Source organism: Sphaerodactylus townsendi, linkage group LG02 (assembly GCF_021028975.2).
Source record: "Sphaerodactylus townsendi isolate TG3544 linkage group LG02, MPM_Stown_v2.3, whole genome shotgun sequence".
Classification (NCBI taxonomy): Eukaryota; Metazoa; Chordata; class Lepidosauria; order Squamata; family Sphaerodactylidae; genus Sphaerodactylus; species Sphaerodactylus townsendi.
In genome coordinates, this window is record NC_059426.1 from 125,483,448 (window position 1) to 125,507,616 (window position 24,169).

General features: G+C 41.5%; 1 protein-coding gene across 4 annotated transcripts in view; it reads left to right on the forward strand.

The window, feature by feature from the left end:
* The window catches only part of EXD1 (exonuclease 3'-5' domain containing 1), a 33,316-nt gene extending 9,384 nt beyond the window's left edge, over nt 1-23,932 (forward strand). For 3 of the 4 annotated variants that reach the window (XM_048484193.1, XM_048484195.1, XM_048484194.1), the window contains 9 exons: nt 349-406; nt 6,078-6,211; nt 9,094-9,161; nt 14,141-14,227; nt 15,735-15,839; nt 16,923-17,003; nt 17,513-17,656; nt 18,044-18,235; nt 23,720-23,932. In XM_048484193.1, coding sequence (XP_048340150.1) covers nt 349-406; nt 6,078-6,211; nt 9,094-9,161; nt 14,141-14,227; nt 15,735-15,839; nt 16,923-17,003; nt 17,513-17,656; nt 18,044-18,235; nt 23,720-23,932 — 1,082 coding nt within the window. The remainder of the gene's footprint in view (nt 1-348; nt 407-6,077; nt 6,212-9,093; nt 9,162-14,140; nt 14,228-15,734; nt 15,840-16,922; nt 17,004-17,512; nt 17,657-18,043; nt 18,236-23,719) is intronic. The other variant, XM_048484196.1, reaches the window with a different exon arrangement.
* Nucleotides 23,933-24,169: the final 237 nt, after the last annotated feature.

The following is a 24,169-nucleotide window of genomic DNA, read 5'->3' on the forward strand; positions in this document are numbered from 1 at the left end:
TGGATCTGCAAGTTCTCTGCTGGCTGTTGGTCTCCTTTATTACCATCTTCTGGATCAACTTCACCCTGCTGATGACAGCGCTGCCTATATGAGGTGGGTGCATAGTTCAGGTCACCATCTTGTACTAGATTAGGAGCTATGGTTTTTAATTATGTCTTAATTGTCCATTTATATATTTATTGTTTTGACTGTTGTAAGCTGCTCTGTTGTAAGCCTTGTTAGGAAAGGGTGAAATATAAATCTTGCTTCCTTGCTTCCAAGGTTAACTCAGCTTTAACTATAGGGAGATAGATACAGTTTGTGGTTCAAGGCTAAATCTGTAATAGAATCTGTTGATATTTATTTCAGTGCAATTGCTTGATGAATCAGAGAAATGTGATGCTAAAGGAATGGCTACTTCTACCAGGTACATACTAAGGCTTTTAAGTTGTTAATTTCCAGGAATGACAGAAGAACTTCCATAGTTAGGCGAGCCATAGGACATGCTATCTTTGTATTGAGGCAATCAGTGAAAACTTATGTAGAATCCAGAGGAAAGTTTAAAGTTTAAAAAAAGTGGTATGTCCACTATTTAAGATGGGCTGTATGATCTGTTTTTCCATCAATCTAAAAATTATTTTGTTTACATTTTTATTACCTTCTTCAATAGCAGTTAATAAAAGGTAATTATATCCTTTAATCACAATAGAAAATGTTATAATCTAGCAGGGACCTCCAATTTTTTTGAACCTTTGGGCACCCTTGGAATTCTGACAATGCGGCGGGAGCAGTCTGCAAAATGGCTGCCACAAAATGGTTGGTGCAGGAGGTGGAGCCACAAAAGGCTGCCGTGGACTTACCTTACACAGTGAAGATTTTTGTGCTGGGATGACAGATGCTGTTTAAAAAAAATCTGCACAAACAATCGAACCTCCAAAGCCAGTCGGAAGCCTTGCTGGGCAAAAGCCTCATCTGTCCCTTCTCGTGTTCTAAAAATACTTGGTGGGTGCCAGGAAAGTTGGCAGTGGGCACTATGGTTGAGGATCCCGGCACTATAGCATAAGATTAAGCACAGGCACCATGTTGAGGATCCCTGCAATATAGGATAAGATTCAGCATTTCAGCAGTAAAAGCAACTGTGGCAAAGAACTGGCTATCATACAGTGTACTATTTATAGAATTTATAGTGTTTTATATCACTTTTTAATGAAGACCACTTAATATGCCCCACTTTTATTAAAATGGTAGTTCTCAGTCTCTGAGGACACATGCCATATCTCTTGTTTAAGTCATCAAATGATAACAAGCAATCACTTTTAAAATTGAATTAGTTATGTAAGGGATATCTTGTGCAGTTATTTTGTTAGCTTATAAAATTTCCTGTATAGCTATTTATTTGTTTCACTTCTAGTCTAACTTTCACACTGAGGTTTAAGGAAGATTAAAGTATGTTTCATACTTTGCAATCAGGCAGCATAAGATCCAATAAAAATGCAATATGAGTAGGACTGCAGAATTAGAAAACAATGCAAACAAAAAAAAACTGTCGAAGATATACCATACCATAAGAACATAAGAACAAGCCAGCTGGATCAGACCAAAGTCCATCTAGTCCAGCTCTCTGCTACTCGCAGTGGCCCACCAGATGCCTTTGGGAGCTCACATGTAGGATGTGAACGCAATGGCCTTCTGCGGCTGTTGCTCCCGATCACCTGGTCTGTTAAGGCATTTGCAATCTCAGATCAAGGAGGATCAAGATTGGTAGCCATAAATCGACTTCTCCTCCATAAATCTGTCCAAGCCCCTTTTAAAGCTATCCAGGTTAGTGGCCATCACCACCTCCTGTGGCAGCATATTCCAAACACCAATCACACGTTGCGTGAAGAAGTGTTTCCTTTTATTAGTCCTAATTCTTCCCCCCAGCATTTTCAATGAATGTCCCCTGGTTCTAGTATTGTGAGAAAGAGAGAAAAATGTCTCTCTGTCAACATTTTCTACCCCATGCATAATTTTGTAGACTTCAATCATATCCCCCCTCAGCCGCCTCCTCTCCAAACTAAAGAGTCCCAAACGCTGCAGCCTCTCCTCATATTTAATATTAGGAATATATTATCGTCCCCCTGACCAAAGTGCACAAGAGGATTCTGAGATGGAAAAAGAAATTAGAGAGGCCAACAAAAACAAAAATGTAGTGGTAATGGGTGATTTTAACTATCCCCATATAAACTGGAAAAATGCATGTTCAGGTCATAGTAAGGAGAGAGCATTCCTGGATATGCTAAATGACTGTGGCTTAGAGCAGATGGTTGTGGAACCAACCAGGGGAGAATTAGATCCTAGATCTAATTCTATGTGGGACCCAGGACCTGGTGCAGGAAGTCAGTGTTGTTGAGCCGATAGGAACAGCCACCACAATGCTGTCAGATTCAGTATCTCAGCATAACAAGTGGCAACTACTAATGTAGTTACATTCACCAGAAAGGGAAATTCTCAAAGATGAGGGGATAGTGCAGGAAGCTGAAAGGGAAAATCAAGAGAGTCAAAACTGTCCAGGATGCTTGGAGGTTATTTAAAACACAGTAATAAAAGCTCAGCTGGAATGTGTTCCAATAAGTTAGAAAAAGGCAGCACCCAGTCCAAAAAGAAAGCCACCATGGTTAACAAAGAGGTTGAGGAAATTATCAGAAAAAAAGAAAATGTCTTTAGAAAATGGAAGTCCAGTTTGGCTGATGAAGAATATGAGAGGGAAACACAAATGGTGGCAAAAGAGAAGCAAGTTAGCTGTAAGGGAGGCAAAAAAGGATTATGAGGAACGCATGGCTATGAACATCAAGACCAGCAACAAACAGTTCTTCAAGTACATCAAAAGCAGGAAGTTGTGCAGGAAGCGGTAGACCCAAGTAGGATGACAAAGGAACAAGTAGCTAAAAGATGACATGGGAGATTGCAGAGAAGCTGAATGAATTCTTTTGCATCTGTCTTCACCCAAGAGGAGGTGAGGAACATTCCTGCACCTGAACCAAGCTTCTTAGGAGGCTTAACCGAGGAACTAGCTAAGATAGTGGTAGACAAGGAAGAAGTTCTGGCAGCCATTGATAAACTAAATGTTACCAAATCCCCTGGCCCAGATTGCATTCACCAAGAGTTCTTTGTTGCTTCCAAGCATGAAATTGCTGATCTTCTCACTTTAATATGCAACTTATCCCTGAAATCAGGCTCCATCCCTGAAGACTGGAAGATGGCCAATGTCACACCAATCTTTAAGAAAGGATCTAGGGGGGACCCGGGAAATTACAGGCCAGTCAGTTTGACATCTGTTCCTGGTAAATTAGTAGAATCTACCATTAAAGATAAAATTATAAAACATGTAGAAAAGCAAGACCTGCTGAGAAAGAGTCAGCATGGCTTTTGCAGAGGCAAGTCCTGTCTTACAAACTTACTAGAGTTCTTTGAGGGTGTAAACAGGCATGTGGACAGTAAGTGAACCGGTGGACATTGTCTACTTGGATTTCCAAAAGGCTTTTGACAAAGTTCCTCACCAGAGACTGTTGAGAAAACTCATCAATGAAGGAATAAGGGGAAGTCCTCCTATGGATTAAAAATTGGTTGAGAAACAGGAAACAAAGAGTGGGTGTAAATGGGAAGTTCTCACAATGGAGAGATGTCGGGGGTGGTGTCCCCCAAGGATCCGTTTTGGGACCAGTGCTCTTTAACCTATTCATAAATGACCTGGAAGTAGGGGTGGGTAGCATGGTGGCCAAGTTTGCAGATGATACCAAATTATGTAGGGTGGTGAGAACTACAAAGGATTGCGAAGAGCTCCAAGCGGACCTTGATAAATTAGATGAGTGGGCTCAGAAATGGCAAATGCAGTTCAATGTAGCAAAATGTAAAGTGATGCACATAAGGGCAAAAAATCCAAACTTCACATACACGCTACAGGGGTCAGTGCTATCAGTCACAGACCAGGAAAGGGATTTAGGCGTCTTAGTTGATAGTTCCATGGGAATGTCAACTCAGTGCATGGCAGCTGTGAAAAAGGCAAACTCTATGCTGGGGATCATTAGAAAAGGAATTGATAATAAAACTGCAAAGATTGTCATGCCCTTATATAAAGCAGTAGTGCGACCGCACTTGGAGTACTGTGTCCAGTTCTGGTCGCCGCACCTCAAAAAGGATATTGAGGAGATAGAAAAAGTGCAGAGAAGGGCAACAAGGATGATTGAGGGACTGGAGCACCTTAGAAAAAGTGAAATAGAAAAAGTGAAATAGAAAAAGTGCAGAGAAGGGCAACAAGGATGATTGAGGGACTGGAGCACCTTCCCAGCCTCTCCTCATATTTTTCTGTTTTGCCATTCTATAAAATAATAGAAGTTTTGAGGCTTTCCTGGTCACTATGGGCAGGCCATCCCATAAAATGAGAGCCACACCACAGAATGCACATCTATCAGCCACCGCCAGTCTTACCCAACTGGTGGCACCCTCTGATAGCTATTTGCAGATTAACGAAGCTCACACAATGGAGTATAGCAAGAGAGGCTGTCCCACAGATATATGTGTTCAAGGCTATTAAGAACTTTGAAGGTGATGATCAGTACCTTGAATTGAAACGGATAATTGATAGTAACCAATGCAGTGACTGTGGAATGGATGTGATATCCATGTTCTGCCTAGCACACCAGTAGCAAATGAGCTGAGTTGTTTTGTACCAGCTGGAGTATCTAACTTGACCTTAAAAGCACACCTACTCTGGCTTTGAGGTTACAGTGGCACATATCTATGTGGCCAGCTTGGCCAGATCAAGGTAGGAAGGCATCATCTGGACTGAATGAAGATGGAAGAAAGCTGCTGCTTTAACTTGTTTTTCAAGTAATAATGCTGAGTCCAGTGTAATTGCTAGGCTATTAACTAAGCCAGTGTCTACCCATCAAATGTGGGAAGCACAGTGTTCCTCAAGATCTCAGCTTTCTCAACTGGCATTATTTGCATCTTGTCAAGATTAACCTGATTCGTCTTTAACCTCTTCAGCAACTGTAGAAATGTGGATAAAAGAGTATTGATGACAAACTATTCCAAAACCACAAATGAAATTTAAATCGAGATTTAACAGCATGGGGTCAGGGGATAAGACTGAGCCTGGGGATAAGTCCCACACTGATGACAGTTAGTCTCCATATCATACCAAGCTTTATGGCAGATACAGGTTTGCTTTCCAGCTTTTAGCAATTCATACTTTTTCAGCTAAACTTTACCATGTGCATTATAGCAAGAAAATATTGCATGTTGTTTCTGCATTTCACAACTCAAAACACCTCAGTTTCTGGGTACCACTTCTGCAAATCCCTCTCACAATGAGAACTGTGTTGTCAAAAATTCAATATGATTTTTTGTCAGGTATCTTTGCCCTAAATTTCACTGAATGTAGTAGGCTCAAGTTCTCAATCAGATGTAAACAAATGTTACTTGTGATATCTGGTACAAGTAAATATTTATGAGCCGTACACAATCCTACCTAACTGATTTCTTCAGTAATACAAAATCCTACCTCGAATGCTGATTTCCATCTTTCTACTATTTTTCTGCTGAAGATTTCCCTTTAATATTCCAGTTTCTTCACAGTCCAGAATAATCACATCTAACCCAAAGCCCTCCTATTAACTCTGTATTCTAGTGCTTTGCTTCCACACAGAGACATACCAGCCTAAGGACATGGGGATACCCATATCCTTGGGCACACACCTTTCAGACAGATGGGGGGCACCTCCGGCACCCCCCCATGTGTCTAAAAGGCCAGCATTGGCCCACAGCCATGAGGGGGAGCTCTGCTCCACACCCCATGCTACGCCCTCCCACTCCCCAGGCTCCCTGGAGCCTGGCTTTTACTTAAACTATTTTGTTTAAATTCTGCACAACCAATTGAATCTGCAGTAGTTGATCAGAATCACTTCTGAATAAAATCCCCGTCTGGCCTACCCACTTTCTGAAAACACTTGGTGGACACTAGAAAAAGTTTCTGTGGGGACCCCTGATATGGTCAGTATCCTGTCTGTTACTTTATTGTTATTGATTCACAGTGTCAATAATTATGTCTTGTGCAGCAGGGAATACCTAGCTACTAGAATGGCTGCTGAGGACAGAGGAACACCACTGAAGCAGAACACTCAAGATTCTAATGCTGCTCCCCAAGAGAGTAAGCAGCTGAACCTGGGTCAGTTCAGATCTACCAATTCAGGTGACAATCAGAAATTCAGCCTATTTATTCTGCAGTTCTTTTTTTAAAAATTCAATTTCCATACTGCCATTTTAAGACTTATAACATAGCAGTTGCTTTTTGTTTTGATTTTTTTCATTCTCAAAACACCATCTTTACATCTATCGGACAGTACATGAATTCTTCTTTATGTGCCTGTTACAAAAAGGGAGTATTATATTTTCTAGATTGTCACAGCATAACATGCACCTGAACATTTCAGTGAAGAACACTTCTGTTTTGTGGATTCTAGTACTGCTAGTAGCAGTTGATATTTGACATAGGTACACACAGATATACAGAGGATGGAAAAACAAGATATAATATGAACAAACTAAGAAACAAAGAGTCGCATTCCATAAAGGCAACTTATAGCTGATTTGTGAACGCACTGTAGAAATAAGAGGCTTTTGAGGAATTTGGGTTTTTGTTGTTAAGGTCCTGAAAGAACACTTTTGGGGCAGTCATAGTTTTTCATTTTGTTCAGGCTGTTCAGCAGTTTTATCCAAAGTAATTCAAAACAGTTTACAGACAGGCTGCTGGTTCTATCCTGTTTCGATAGCCTTCATCAGGGGACAGTATTGTACAAGACAAATAAGGTCATCAGTATTCATAATTTCACAAAACAACTTGAACAGACCAGACTACCTCCATGGAGTCACTCAACATACTGGAACATATAATCTTCTCAGCAAGATCTGGTTCAAGAGCTCTTTGAGGCAAGCTTGTTTTAGACAGGTTAAAGAGATGGGAGGTTAAAATGCAGCCCTGTTTGACTCCTTTATTAGATGGAATCTTCGATGTTATTTGGCCTGTTCTATTGCAGTGGATTTGGCAGCTCGTGGACGTATACAAGTTGCGTACAAGAAAAAGAAAATGCGGGTCTGTTCTCATCGTGACCAATTTGCACTAGAGAAGACCCCTGGGTATTGAGTCGAAGACATACTTTAAATCTAAAAAAGCTGCAAATAGTTTTTCCCCCATTATATTTTTCTGCCAAATGCATCATAACTGCTCAGTGGTCTAAGGTAGATGTGCCTCTAGAGAATCCTATATGTTCTGAGCCTACAAGTTGTTTCATCCAGTTAAGTAGCTTCATAAGATGAAGTTCAGCATAAAACTTCCCTGCCATCAAGAGGATGATAGTTTGCTGGAACACATTGGATTACAGTGGCAGAAGTCCAGGAGTAGGGTATAAATCCATTTTTGTCGATCATAGGGGATAAGGTGGGTAGGAGGGGAGAGGCCCACCAGTCTAAATGCTATATAAATATTTATGTGAGAACCATCTGGGCCTGGGGCCTTCCCAGGCTTCAGACATGCTATTAAGCACTTAATGTGTCAGTGCTCACTGGGCGCCATTCAGATAGGTCAGTAGGCATGAGTCCATCTGGGGCAGATAGAGGGGTCATAAAAGTATTTTTGAGAGGATCTGTCCAAACTTGAGCAGAGATTTGGAAGTTGGTGGTTTTTTATTTTTCATAAAAGGCACGAGAAACCAGATGCCAAAATTGTTTGCTGTTCCTGGCTTGGGCAGCACTGATTAGTAAGTCTCAGTTCTTCTGGAAGATTGGACTTTCTATTATGGGTTGGGTTTTTTTACTTTCACTTGCTGCAACTGTTTCCTTTGATGGCAATACTAGGACTACAGTTGTTGTTTTCTGGTTTATGATAAAGTGAATGTAGCTGTACTTTGAGCTGATGACACTCGCTTTCATACCAAGACCTGGGATTCACTTTGGGGTGACTCTTGCATTTTGTCACATGCTGTGGAGTATTTTATTTTATTAATGGAAGTATTTTATTAATAAAAGACACCAGAACATCACGGGAACTAAGTATCTCAGATGAGGTTTTGGCATTTATCACATCTAGAATTAGATGGCTCAATACTCCATCTGATATTAGTCAGTTTATTTCCTGTTCAGTGTGTATTCGGTGAAATAAGGTATACAGTAGTTTCATTGGAAGTATTGAAAAGTTGAGCTTGTTGTGAAGGACAATCATAACAAGTGTAGATGACAAAAGGAAGATGGTTGCTTTCTGTTTGGGATACAACTTGAAAGTGTGATATGCATTCTTTGAGGAAGGGTGAGACAATGGCTTAGTCCAGGACTTCTCCCTCTGGGGGAACACAGAGTGAATTCCTCTGCATGATCATAAGGGAGGGATCCATTCAAGGTGATTCTGTTAGCTGATCTTCCTTTTAAAAGGGGTTGTAGCTGATGATCATGAAAAGTCAAACTTTGGAGGCTTTTGGAAATTTGCTGGCTAATGTTTGAAAGGGACCATTTTTTTCTAGTTTGACTTAGCCAGATGCACACTGATAGTGCACACTACTGTATGCATACACTCCATGACTTTAAAAGGTGTTTAAATGATATTTCAAGAAGAAAAAGAATAGAGATTAAAATGGATACACATGGTGCTGATATGGTGAACAGCAGCATTCTGTTTTGCAACTGGACAGTATGAAGATGCGACAGGCTGCCTTACTTTGGCCTGGATTGAAAAAATAATGCACCTTACCATTTTTTCCTCATAGGATAAATAGAGTGATGGACTTTGAATGGGTTAGCTCCTAATCATAAAAATACAGACATTTGGGTAACATTGACATAATGGTTTGCATATAATTATAACCAGTTAGACAGAGAACCTTTCAAATATAGTAATTTCTGTGCTCAATCAGGATCAAGCTACAATCTGCTTGTTAGGAGGTGCACTTGAATGATCTGCTAAGAGTCATTAAAACCAAATGTTATCCGCCCTGTTTTATAAAGATCAGTGCAACATTGCTAATAACATACCTACGTAAAGTGTTGTTGTGATTGCAGAGAAAAAGAATATTAATGTTATTTTAGATACAGAAACAGAGGAGGCTACAGAATACATTGTCATCGATCAGTTCCAAAGGAAATTTGGTTCTGCTGTGAGTATGTTTTTATTCTTGTTTTCTTCCCTCATTTTTTTCCTGTTGCCCATAGTGGATATAAGATCTAGATTTGTCCTAATTAAACAAATATCTCTGGGACAAATCAACATAACAACAAGCAAGGATGTATATGATTTTTTCCAGTTCACAACGGTTAAATTCTCTAAATTGCACTTTGGGGAGAGTCATTTATACCATGCCTTTCTCCCCAAACATCTTATATTTTCCTATCTTCTATTTTCTCTTTGCAAAAGCCCTGTGAGGTAGGTTAGGCTGAGACAAGTTTCCATGGCCAAGTGGGGATTTCAACCTGGGTCTCCTGCAGTGGCATACCTAGGCAAACTGGAGCCATGGGCAAAACCTGAGTTTGATGCCCCCCATGGGCGGCCACCCTCCCCCACCATGACCAAACAAAGATTTTTTCCACCAGGTCGTTTCAAAATTACCATCACATTATAGAGCCGTGGTGGCGAACCTTTGGCACTCCAGATGTTATGGACTACAATTCCCATCAGCCCCTACAATTGGCCATGCTGGCAGGGGCTGATGGGAATTGTAGTCCATAACATCTGGAGTGCCAAAGGTTCGCCACCACTGTTATAGAACATGCCCCACTCACAAATCTGAACACAGCAGAAATATTTTTTGAAAACATTTTCAAAATGCTTTCAAAATGTTTTATTACTGCTATAAAAATATTTTATGGTGTTGTATCCAGTCCCCCCAATTGGAGGAAACAGCATCACTTTCAATGTTATTTAAACTGGGGACCCCATATTCTCCCTTTAAGGTGGATTTAAAAGGAGAATCTGGGCTCCCTAGTTTAAACAAGTGATGCTGGAATCCACCCCCAAACAGCATCATTTTCAATAGTGTTTAAACTAGGGAGCCCAGATTTTTTTATTAAAATCCACCTTAAAGGGAGAATCTGGGGTCCCCAGTTTAAACAACATTGAAAGTGATGCTGTTTTGAGGTGGATTATCCCCCACCCTGAAACAGCGTCACTTTCAATGTTTAAACGGGAGACCTCAGATTCTCCCTTTCAATCCATGCCAAAGGGGGTGGATTTAACAACAACAACAACAACAACAACCTTTATTAGGTATTGAGAGAATAAAAGAAAGAAAGAAAACAAGCATTGGCAGAAGGGGGTGGATTCAAAAGGAAAATCTGGGGAAATTTAGGAGGTGCCTGCTGTCAGGGGTGCAATTATTAAAATAGCACTACCAAAATTTCAGAGTATCTTTGTGAGACCCTACTGATGATACCACCCAGGTTTGGTGAAGTTTGGTTCAGGGGGTCCAAAGTTATGGACCCTCAAAGGTGTAGCCCCCATCTCCTATTAGCTCCCATTGGAAACAATGGGGGATGGGGCACTCTCTTTCAGAGTCCATAACTTTGGACTCCCTAAACCAAACCTCACCAAACCTGGGTGATATCATCAGGAGAGCCTCCGGAAAAACCCGTGAAATTTTGGTGCTGCTAGCCTAAAAACTGCGCCCTCTACAGGCCAAAAACTGAAAAACACTGAAAATACCAAAAAAATCCCACAAACGAACCTGCAGTTTTGTGCCCCCTACAAGGCGGCACCCTGGGCAACTGCCCACTTTGCCCAATGTGAGGAACGCCTCTGGTCTCCTGCATCCTACTTTAACGCTCTAATCACTACAGAACTCTACTCTGTCAATAGCTTACTAATCTTTGCTTCCATTTCCTTTTGGGGAAGGAGTCCCAGTGAAACAGGAGGGATTATAAAAGTTTCTGCTGTGACATGTTTTCAGCTATAACATGTTTTCTCTTAAAAATAACCTGATTTAATATCTTAAAACTGGGTTGGTGACTCTCTTAGAAATTCATGACACTTTTAGTGGGTGGGTGTTTTGTAAAGAAAGAATGTGGGGAAAAGTTTTTGTCAGTTTTCATATTGCACAAAAATCCATGTGCTTTATGGCTAGATAATGAGGGCCTGAGACCAGCAAGTTACCAGAGGAGCCATTCTGTGATCTGGGGGCATAGCTGAGTGAAACAGTGCCAGGGGCTCACCTTGGGCTCTACCCCCACCCCCCAGCTATTCCACTGTCTAGAGTACTTCATACTTTTGTTTTCTGTCTAGTTATTACCTGATCTCTGCAATAGAGTCAATGTTGTAATTATAAATATCAATAAGATAACATAGATAATTCCCCATTTGTTATGTAACTGTCCTGCTACCCAACACTAAAACAATCTCTACCAGCATCAAGAGCTGCAAGCTAGTGCCTAGGCAAATTAGTGTTCTCCATACTGAATCTGACAGATCAAGCTATAGAACTCATTGTAAGACCTATGAAGACACCATGATGGTGGCAAAGAAAGATTACTTCTGTGCTGTTATAGCATCACATAGTAGTTCATAATTGTCCCAATTGTTCAGTGTAGGTCAGCATTTGCTGATGGGTAAATGTGAGCCTTTATCTGGATTTGAGTTGCAACATAGGTACATGAGAGTAGAGGCCTAATATGTTGCCTAGGCTATTTATGGATCATATTGATGTAGTTTCCTTGATGGATGTGAACAAGATCCTGGGATCTGTGGAGGCTACTACTTGTACTCTGGAGCCTTGCCCATCCTGGCTACTACAATCCCACAGGGCACAATCCAATCCCCCATTCTTTTATATCTCTATGTTAAGTCCAAAGGAAAAGACAGGAAAAATGGAATACCTTTTACACATACATAGTGAGAGACTCAGATGAGAATTAAAGTAAAAGAGAAAAGATTTAAGAATGAAAATTTTAAAATAAGTTTTTTGATAAGCAAATGTAGATGAAAATAAAACTTGAGAGCTATTGTGAAAGCACTATACTGAAACTTAGTATGGACAGAAATAATTAGAAATGTAAGCAGGAAGTTCTATACATAGATGTCAAATTTATTGGCAGAGGCATACGGCCCATAGGAACATGGGTCACCCATGTCCCTGGGTGCATGCCTTTTTGGCCAGGTGTCCCCCCCCCCCATGACCATAAGGCATGCACCCCAGCCCCCCACCTCAGGAGCCAGCCTGCAGGGAGGTGGGGGACAGGGCTCAGCGGTGGACAGCCATGGTGCCCACCTGGGTCAGCTGCTGCCGCCCTATCCCCAGCCTCCATGCAAGCCAGCTATTGGCCTCCCCAGGCCCTGCCGGCCTGCATGGAGGCCAGGGGACAGGGCTCGACCTGCACGGAGGCCTGTGGCTGGGCTCGGCAGCAGGCAGCCCCCAAGCCCTGCCCCCTGGTTTCTGTGCAGACTGGCTTTTGGCCTGCCCAGGCCCTGCCAGCCTGCATGGAGGCTGGGAGGCTCGGCCTGCAGGGAGGCCAAGGGAGGGGCTTGGCAGCAGGCTATCCCACCCCCATCTTTTGTGGGTGCGGGGCTCGGCGCCCCTGAGCACAGGGGCGTGGGGGGCACCCAGAGAAGGGGATGTCTCCAGCCTACATTTCCCCTGATACGCCCCTGTTCACTGGTTGTTCTTTTATGTTGCAATAAAAATAAACTCTTTAAATTAAAAAGGTTGTCATATTGAAGTTGAACCTATCTCATGGGGTTTCCGCATAGCACAGTTCTGTCCCCCATTCTTTTTCATGTCTATGTAAAGTCCATGGGACAAATCATTCATAGTTTCGAGATCAGCACACTGATGATTCTCAGCTGTATATATCTAAATCTCTTAGTGATGCAGTCGAGCATGGTGTTGGTGGCTGACTAGCTACAAATGAACAAATTGAAACTAAACCTTGAAATGACAGAGGTGATGCTGGTTGGGAAGAAGGAGGTCTTGAGGACCTGTTCTCCCCACTTTTGATGGAACTCGACTGAATTCAGCTTTAATGGTGTAGCAAATTAATGCAACTGCAAAAATTACTTTCTACCAACTAGCCTGTAAGATGACCTAGTCACCTGGGTCCATGCTACAGTAACAGTAACATTGAGATTAGATGACTGGAATGCACTCCCTCAACATCAATTTGGAAAGTTCAGCTGTTCCAAAATGCTGCAGCTTGACTATTAATGGGAGCTAGACAGAGCATGCATATTAGTCCCATTCTGCAGACTCTCTGTTGGCCGTCCATCTGTTACCTGCCTCAGTTTAAGATATTGGCTATCATTGTTCATGGCCTTGGCCCCTCTTATTTGTAGGACCACCTCCCTTCCTGTGCTACGCCATTACAACTTTGCTCATATGAGCAGGGATCTCTGCAGGTGCCAATCGGCAAATGGACAAAATCAACAACTGCCTGTGCATGTGCTTTCCCTGTTTTGGCTGCCCTCTTGTGGAATGGGCTGCCTGAGGAGGTCAGGAAAGCTCCCATTCTCCTGGCTTTTTGCAAACTGCACAACTACTATTCAAAAGGGCTTTTCGATGCAGGTAATAGGATTGCATTATTCAAAATAGTTCACAAACTTATTTGGATAAAAGTTTGAGACTGTGTTCTATGCTGCTGTGTATGGTTTATTGTAAGATTCTATTACACAATTTCTGTACCACTTAATGTGTGGTACAGAAATACTTATGCTATACTTCAGTTCTTTCTGGCAGTTCTAGGCTTCTAAAATCCTAATGCATTGGTTATTGAATGTCCCATTTTGTTTGTACTAACTTACTATGTGTAATCCAAGTGAGAAAGGCAGAGTATAAATAACGTAAAATAAAAAATACTGGATTAAAACTTTACGTGTCTGTGGGCCTTTCCCCACTTACCTTAAGCCCCGCGCTACTCACCTCAAGTAGCGCGGGGTCCCCCAGCACTCCCCACAACAGAGGCGGCGACAGCGCAGCCGCCCCGATGCTGCCGCTGTCGCACCCCCTCAGTGCGGCATCCCTGGCGCTCTTGTAAATGGTGCCTTTTGATGATAGGGGGGATTCTGGAGGGTGGGGAAAGGCCCTGTGTTATTCTACCTTTCTTCCATGCCCTGTTGTTACTAGGTTTTTCTCTCCCCAACCCCTGCTTTTACTAGATAATGCACATCAAAAAGCAAAAAGTCTGTGGTATTTCCGCAGAGGGTGTCAATCTGTGTCGTCATGGAAAACTCTCTTGGCTGCAGGTAAGAAGACTGTTTAATAATACATACCTTGCCATTCATATCAAAGTGTTTGATTATTAATTTGTCTTCATTACTACTGTGTCCTGTAATGTCTATTGATTTTAGGTAGTTGTTAAAAAATGCACACACGGTAGCAGTGTACCTTTGTATCCCCAAGTTCTGCTTCTTTTCTAAAGCCGTGATCCCAAGAGTACCCTTCATTCTCTGGCACTTATGCAACCAGAGACTCCATCTTGTAACAGTGAATCATGATCAGGACTACAACAATGAATCATGATCAGGACTACAAACAATGAAGTGTATCTCATGATGAGACAACTAGGTTCCCATAGGAAAGATGTGACACATACCACTGAAGAATTCGTTCTGTGGTTTGATGGGTTCCCCCACACCCAGGCCAACATGAAGTTCCTGTGTTTGCAGGACTGTAACTCAATGTTCCATTCCACTCAGGAATATCCATTGCAACCTGAAACCTAATCAAGCCATTAAGCAGCATTGACCTCTGTACAGAGAGTTCAATTCTGCTGAAATAGATCAGTGGATGACCACATCCATTGCCCTCCACTGCTGTGTTTGGTTGTTGGATTTTTTTCCACTTGAATATTCAGCCTGACAAGGAATATGTGGACTTAAGAGCTTGGTTACTACTTTTTGACATTTTGGTTGGTCACTTCTTTAACCTGCAATTGATAATAAACGTATTCAGGGAGATTGATTGTCCAATACCATGTTTAAAATGTTTTGAAGATCTTAGGTGTTTGTGCAGTTAATATCGAAGAAATGTTTAGGCCCACCTCATAAATCCTTATCCATTGCACAACAGATGAGGAAGCAACTCTTGATTTCAGTTTATACATCTATTGTTGAATGTGTGTTTTTAAAAATGTTTTCTCATTGACAGCTGAGGAAAGACATAAGGCCAGAAACGTACATGGTTTTGTTGGTCATTTGGTATATTTATCAATTATAATGATACTTGGGTTGTTTGTGAGATTTATGTGTAATATATGTTGAGATCCAGAACCGATGTTTTTAATTAGTGATTTTTATTCTACATAATGGGTATACTAATTAATATTTTTTGATAATTTCATGGAGTAATATAGGTCTTGTCCTACCCATGACCTGACGTATGCAATCAGCTGATTTGATATCCTAATTCCAGCTGCAAGATTTGTATCAGAGCATGAAAAAGTACAGAGGGCCCTCTCTACATTGGCACACACAGCACTTTGCTTGATAATCTCTTGGTTTTGTTTTGCATTCTTTTTGTATGATATGCGAAGATGTTTTGTTCACAAATATTCAGGAAACATTGAGTTTCACAACCTGATCAGTACTTCAGAGTATGACCTGCTGAACTCAATCGTGCTTACTAGGTAATATGTTTTGAATCAGGGTAGCGGTCATCAAGGTAAGTATTTTAAAAATATTGTAGTGTTCATATTTAAGCAATAGCAGACATTGATTTTGGATTCTGGTTTTATGTACATATTTGTCATAGGTTGCAACAAAGAGCCATGTGTTCTTATTTGACATTTTCCTTCTGGGAGCTCGAGTGTTCAAGAATGGCCTCCAAATGGTACTGGAAGATGGGAACATTTTGAAAGTATGTATTTGGCTCATGAGAATATTTGAAAGCATACACAGGGAAAATGAAGGGTACCGTATATACTCATGTATAAGTCGAATTTTTCAGCACATTTTTAATGCTGAAAAAGCTCCCCTCGACTTATATGCGGGTCATTAAAAAAATTTTGTGTTTTTAATTTGCCGGCCATCAGGGGGTGCAGTTTTTATGCTAGCGGCACCAAAATTTCAGGGTACCCTCAGAAGACACTCCTGATGATACCAGCCAAGTTTAGTTCAGTTTGGGTCAGGGGGTCCAAAGTTATGGACCCCCAAATGAGGTGCCCCCATTCCCCATTGTTTTCAATGGGAGCTATTATTAGATGGGGCTACCCTTTTGAGGGTCCATAACTTTGGACCCTCTGAACCAAACTTCACCAAACCTGGCTGGTCTCATCAGGAGAGTCTATTTATGATACCAGCCAGGTTTGGTAAAGTTTGGGTCAGGGGATCCAAAGTTATTGACCCCCAAAGGGGATGCCCCATCCGCCATTGTTTACAATGGAAGCTAATAGTAGATTTTCCATTTCTGATAATATCCCTCTTAAAATCTAAGTTGGGTTACATTTGGACATACAGATGATGATGAGGAATCCAGTTTTGGAGGATTTTAACTCTTGTGTTTTAGCTTGGTTGCTGGTTGAGCTAAGGTTTTTGTACTTTTAAAGTTATTGTTGAGACCATATTGTTCTTGTTGACCCTCTTTTCCACTTACAGAGCCAGTTTACTGTTTTTCTTTGAAATAAATATTCAAAAACATTTAACCTACTGATGCCTCAATTGATGTAATTTTATTGGCATCTATTTTTATTTTTGAAATTTACCAGCAGCTGCTGCATTTCCCACCCTCGACTTATACGCGAGTCAATAAGTTTTCCCAGTTTTTTGTGGTAAAATTAGGTGCCTCAACTTATATGCGGGTCGACTTATACGCGAGTATACACGGTAGTCTAAACATGGCAGCAAAGAAATCCCTGTATATGTATGCATATGCTTTATCCCTGTTTTTGTTCAACTAAAATCTAGGTTTTCTTCGGTTTCTCAGATTATTTTCCTCTTTTAGGTTATCCATGACTGCCGGTGGCTCTCTGACTGCCTTTCTCATCAATATGGAATTATGCTGTCCAATGTCTTTGATACACAGGTAGCTTGCTGGGTGGTTTACCAGACTGAGCTGCTTCGTAGGGGAATGTTTTATCTTAAAGGACATTGCTCCTTAATGCATGCAGCCTTCCACAGAATCTGAATACCCATCTAAATCCAGATTCCTGATCAATCTACTTCAGTTTTAGCTCTCATGGCTTTGAAAATGGCATGAAGGCTAACAGCGAGCAGGTGTAAACAGAAGACTCCATATCATGCTTTGCAGACTTCTATGTGCTTGTTTATGGAGCCTGACCAGAATAGTTCTAGTAACATTCTGGTTCTCAGATATCACCCCCTACCCCCATATCACTGATTTGCTAACAAACATTCCAATTTCCACAAAAACTCAACTCAGATACAGGATTTAATAAACATATAGAGGATGTATCCAAATGATTAAAAGTAATGTCTGAGAAAGTGACACAAAATTTTGGCTTGGTGATAGCACAGTAATTGTCCATTTCGTCTTCTGGCCCTGGCCTACTTGCTTTTGCTTCCTTTCCACAGGTTGCTGATGCCTTGTACTTTTCAATGGAAACAGGTGGCTTCCTTCCACACTGCATTTGCACTCTACAAGAATGCATGATGCAGCACCTGGGGATGCCTTACAAACATGTCTCTTTCATGACACAGAGGCACCATGCAGTTGAAGTAAGTGGGATGATCCTATCCTTTTGAACAAAATTTAATTTAAATATGGCCCCTTGTAACTGTGTATGTTGTAATGTATCAAATTGTTAGAGCACTTATGCAGTCTCTTAGTTGATATAGAAATTTCAGTGAATAACAGACAGTGCTTTTATATTCATTGGGTTTTTTTGGTACTGGCCAAAGGTTTCTACAAGTAAAGACATAAAACTCACATGTAGGAAGCTGATGGTAAAGGCAAGACCTAACTCATGATGTCCTGATTTAGTAGATCAATCCTTTTAGGCATGCTGTTTCATCAGAAATCACATGTCCAATTTTGGAAATATGTTTTTAACAATTCTTACTCTTGTAATTGCATACTTGTCATTATACATTTTGGGTATACAGGAAAACCCTGAAGTGTGGTTCGTGAGACCCCTTCCACCTACATTGCTGAACGTGCTGGCTCTAGAAACATTCTACCTTCTCCCTCTTCGTATGATGCTCCTGGATAAAATTATGTCCGACCTAACAGTTTTGGTTGATGGATACCTAAATGCATTTCGAGAAGGCTCTGCAGACCCTCTGGGGAGCACAGAGGTAGAGATCACTTAATATCTTATTTCTGCTAATCTTGTCATCTTAATTCGGATTGGTAATTACCTGAGTTTGAGTACTGTGAGCATTCATGATTCAAACTCATACATTTGAAATATTTCTTTGGAGTCTGCCATTAAATTGCTGGAGTTTTTTATTTTGTTTTTTTCCTGTGATGCATACTTTCTGCTCAGTCCATGGGGGTAATTACTATAAACTATCAAAGGCGGTTGGTACAGAAATATTGTTGCTACAAAAATCGTAAAACCTCTGGTTTATGTTCTTTTAAAATCAAATGCTCTACCAGTGGAGCTTCTGTCACTTGATTGCAAATTCTTGACACCTGTCCTAAGATGGTTGTTTTGATAGCTTTTCAGTGCTACAAACGGGGAAAATGGCAGCTATGAGGTACAGAGAGAAGGTGGCCAGGATAATGCTCACAGACCCCCCTCCAGGCTGGGAAGGAGGGGATCAAGGATGGGCAGAGGATAGCTGGGACACAATTAGACCACACTGTCATGTGGATGCAACAAAAGATAAAGTATCAATGAGCTTTGATACCAGAAGTGGAGGGAAAATTTTATTGTGGAAGCACACTATCTCATGTGAATCAAGGATACACTTTGGAATCAGCTCAGGATTTACTCTAATCCTTCATTCAATCCTTCCTTTTAAAGCTGTTGTTAAAGGTACCCCCACCTCTGTCTTTCTTGGTCCTTCTCACACATACCACATGCCAAAAAGGTGGAGGGGCTTATGTGTTTAATCAGATACTTGATTCCAAAGAAATGTGGGTCTTTAGATCTCTTCTGAGCTTTAAAAATATCTCTATCTATTGAAAATTTCAGTATTAACTCTACTATGCCCATTTCTACCCAGGTTCATTGTTGTTAGGAAGCAGAGGGTTTTTTTTCCTATTTCTACACAGAATTGGGATGTATTTGTGCATCCCTCAGGGTTTATCTGGTTTTGTCACTGCATTGCTGCAAAGTTTAGGGAAAAGACAGCAATAAAGCATGGATGTTCTTTGCAGTCATTTCCTCCCCCTGAAACTGGTGGACTTTTTAAAAATCAGCAATTGAATATTATTATATCAATACTGGGGTTCTAAAAATATGTTTACTTTTTATTTATTTATGTTATTTATAGTCCACCTTTCTCACAAGAACTAAAAGTGTATTACACATAGTGAAGGTGTAAAGTCAACAAACTGGGACATTCAATAAACAATGCATTAGGATTGCAGAAGTCTGAAACCAACCAGAAATAACTGAAGCATGGCATAAGTATTAACATAACACATTAAGCATTACAAAAATTACTAAATAGGATCCTGCTTACAATAAACTATACACAGCAGTAGAGACCTCAGTCCCTAGTGATTTATTGAAGTAAGTTTGTGAATTGTTAAGGGCAATGCAACCGTATTACCAGTGCAGAAAATCTCTCTTGGATAATTCTGTTTTACATCGTTTGCAGAAAGCCGGGAGTGGGAAACCTTTTTGACCTCTTTGGGCAGCCCATTTCATAAGGTGGGTGCATTTGTATGGGCAGTTGTTAATTTTGCCCATTTGTAGGTTGGCACCCTCAGAAGTCCTTGCTGAAGTGAGCAAAGTCTTTGTGGTAGGGCAAGTTGTGGGGAGGGAAGCAGTCCTGCAAATAAGAGGAATGAAGGTCATGAAGAGCTTTGTGTGTGATAACCATTATCTTAAACTGAGCTTGATGTATCAGATTCTCTGAATTCACAGCTTTCATTTTTTAAAGTAGTCTCTAGCATCATTTGTTGTGGATATGAAAGGGGAAATTCATATTTCTGCAATGAAAGGTTCCAGAGACTTTTAAAAATGAATCCTGACAGTTCAATGAAGCTGAAATCCAGATTCTTGGATTGTTATAGGGATACAGAATGGTTGATTTTTTTAAAATAGCTTAAAAGGCTCTGGCGGCTGGGGCAGGGGAAGGAATAGCTGTTGCTGGAAACTGTGGAGAAACTGTTACCCACTACCATGGGCAACCTTAATAGTGATTTCAGTGGTTTCAGCTTGGCAGCAAATAAAATTGGAGTCTCAAAATTCAAATTGAAAAATAAAATAAAGTTTTAATGCGGTCAAACAGAGTTTCGTTCAGTAAGAAGTGAATTCAGCAGCTCAGTCAGCACCAGGCAAGGCCTGGCAAAAAGCACACTGAACACAGAAAAATACAGACTTCTTATAGTAAATTGTAGAGGTTACATCATAGATTGAATTATACACTGACAATGCAGGGCCATCAAGCTTCTTCCTCCGAGACGTTCAGGTCTAATCTTTGGTCAGGAAACACCTCCAGGTAGCGTAGATGTTTGCCTGCTGGCTCTTGTGCATTATTTACCTTAACATTCCGCCCTGTATTTAGCTGTTAATGGGTATTTCTAACTTATAGTTTTGAGAGAGGCTTTTCAGTTAGGCTGGCTGATTAAGTTATTCTTTAGTAATTTTTCCCAAACTAGGAGGAAATTACTTAACATAAATTCTGCCATCCGCTGTGGTCTCTTCCTCGGTGTGTATGACAATTACTTGGGGCTATGTAAAAATTCAAAAGGGGTTTACCTGATTCCAAGGACGTAGGTAAGGGGAGGTTTTCTCAGGTTCAGGGGCCCCCCATTACATGTCTGAAGCTCTACCCTCCATTTGTGATTTTTTTTGTATTTTTAAAATGTTTTTTTGGGTTTTGGCCTGCAGGGGGCGCAGTTTTTAGGCTAGCTAGCTGCACCAAAATTTAAGGGATTTGTTGGGAGACTCTCCTGATGATACCACACAGGTTTGGTTCAGGGGGTCCAAAGTTATGGACTCCCAAAGAGGGTGCCCCCATCCTCATTGTTTCCAATGGGAGCTAATAGGAGATGAGGGCTACCCTTTTGAGGGTACATAACTTTGGACCCCCAGAACCAAACTTCACCAAACCTGGGTGGTATCACAAGGAGAGTCTCCTGAAGATACCCAGAAAGTTTGGTGCTGCTAGCTTAACAATTGCACCCCTGACAGCAGACACCCCCCCAATATTCCCCAGATTCTCCTTTTAAATCCACCTTCTTCGGTCCCCAGTTTAAACATTGAAAGTGATGCTGTTTCAGGGTGGGGGATAATCCACCCCCAAACAGCATCACTTTCAATGTTGTTTTAACTGGGGACCCCAGATTCTCCCTTTAAGGTGGATTTAAAAGGAGAATCTGGGCTCCCAAGTTTAAACACCACTGAAAGTGATGCTGTTTGGGGGAGGATTGCAGCATCACAGCGGCTGCCTATGCCCCGCCCCCCCGCAAAACTCAGATTTTGCACCAGGCTCTGTTTTCCCAAGCTACACCTCTGCCCGGAGGGGAGGACAGAAGGGACTGCCGGCTGGAAGCCCAGCCGGTGGGGTGGGGCGGGCAGGACAGGAGAGTCTGTCATCCCTGGCCTTGGAGAGCTGCTTTTCTAAGCACTGACAGTGGGGGCGGGGCTTGGGGTGGTGTGGCCATGCTCCCAGGGGTGGGTGGGGTGGGGCCCCACCCCGAACCCCTCCCCTAAAAAATGTATACCTATGTCACTGCCTGATTAAACGTTCTGCATCCTGTTTCTCTGGGCCCACCTTTAGTATAATCTAATCTCTTTTTAAAAAAATATATTTTTATTGCTTTTTCCAAAAACAGTAAGGAAATGTCATTGATCCATACATTTGCAGGTGAGAGCAATTGTCCATACACAAAGTAATGAGAATTACAAAATAAAATTATACATATGACTTAACTTTGCTACTCATTTTAATATCTATCCTTAACCCCCTACACCATTCCCTCCCTCTCCTCCCACTAGATATTCCCCCACTCACTTCCCCTCTACCGTTATGTGATCAGTCTTGTATTATTAAAATTTACAAAAATTGGTAAAAATTAATTTCATCTAAGATAAAGGACAGAGAAAAATAATTATAATCTAATCTTTTTGTTTCAGCAAATTTGTGACTGGTGTCAGGGAGTAATACATTTTACAGCAGGAAAGCCTTTTACAGAAAACCAGAATAAACCTAAATTGTACTAACACTATATGTCTATCAAAAATTATATTAAAACAAACTAATGTATTATCTGTCCTTCTGGCTACAAAATGATCCTGCATTGAGCAGGGAGTTGAATTAGATGGTGTGTATGGCCCTTTCCCATTCTATGGAACCTGCCATGTGAAATCCCCACTGCCACTCTTGTGTATCAGCAGTGGCAACAGTAAAAAAAAAAAAGGGGGAGCCTGTCCCCATGTGGAAACCACCTATGAGAACCTTTGCTTGGAACCAGAAAAGACAGACTCCATGCAATAATTCCTTATAAAAACATATATTTTCCTCACTCTGGCTTTTTACTGTACTAGTAAAAGCATGTGTGAAGTTTTTGATCATTTTTTAACCATTGGGCCTCCCCAGCTATCTGTGAGGCTTACAACCTCTATGTCTCTACTGTGCTTTTGTTGACCGGGAAAGGTTTGTTTAGGCCTTCAAACAGGCATGAGAGGAAGTTACATTACCTTGCCTCTCTCTTCCCTGAGATGGACCTTTCTCTCTTCAGGAAGTTTCTGTTCCTGCTTCTTTCCTATCCTGTTTCAGGTGCTTTTCTTTTAATATCCCTGCCAACATCCCTTTCACCAAAGACCTAATCCGCCCCTTCCTGGCTGGCTGCCCAAACTGATTGGCCGGTCTCCATCCAGCAGCAGAATCTGCCTTCTCATTTTCATCCTCCTTCACCTCCCCTCCTCATCCTGGCTGGAGGTTTGATTCTAGTTTTGCCCTTGGCACAATCTGGCCTGTCCCTGTCCGCACTTGCTTGGGTCCATGCGAGAGGGATGGTTATTGGAGAGACTGATGCGCTCCCCTGGGGTAATGCCAGCCTCCTGGTGGCGACCTTGGAACATGACAGGGCCCTGCTTTGCCATTGCAGATTCTTCCCAACTGGTGTGTTTTGCTGCCATCGTTGGCCTTGGTGAAGCAGTCGCCCTCACTCCTCTATGTGTCCTCAGGGAAGTCTCCTGTCTGGCTGCATCTGTGATGTTTTTTCCTGCCCCCAGTAAGAGACAGTTTGCCCCAGTGTAGGGTCAGGACTGCCTACCAACTGGGAGATCCTTGCCGACATAATGGAAGGAGGGAGGATGAAGTCTGGGAGTGACACCAGGACTGGATATTACCTTTGTATCCTTTATGCATTACAAAAACAGAATCTTTCTGTCTTTTCTTTTGCAGTTTACTTTACCCTCATTTCAGTTTATTAGCCACAGTTGCATGCGAGCACTTTGGGAATAATCCACCATTTAGAGGGCATTACTTGAGAATGCTTTCCTTTTGAAATGTAGAAATGCCACAGAGCAACTGTGATTCAGGCCCAAGTGAATTCTTCCCTTTATGTTTAGTTCCATGGAACTCTTCATGAAATGAACAGTATTAATCATAAATACCTACTGATTACTGATAATCTCTTTGTATGTGAATCAGATCTCTTGCATGGAGCTACCACAAGAGCTACGACAGTTATCAAATTTTCACAAGCTACGAAGAGAAAAAGCATTGCAGAAGTTTCAACAGAATGAAGAAGGTCTCCTCATCAGAACACCAATGGGGACTGTGGAGCGAACGACAGCAAGAAAGGAGGGAAACCACAGAGATAGTATTGGATTCATTCCTTTGCATGTGGCAGAGTCCTTATAACTTCTAGTGCCAGCCCAGTCCATTGCTTGGATCCAATTGGTCAGGACTACTCTGTAAAAGAAGAGTAGAAGACAGATCCTTGGGGTAGTCATAGCTCCACAGCTGGAAGTAGTAATGTAAACTCAGAAATAGAAAAAAGGAATTCTATCAGCTGTGAGCAATTCCAGAGAGAAAGTGGTAAATCAGTGTCAAAAGAGTCTGAGGCAAGGAAAAAGGAAGTCTCCAAAGTTCAACCTA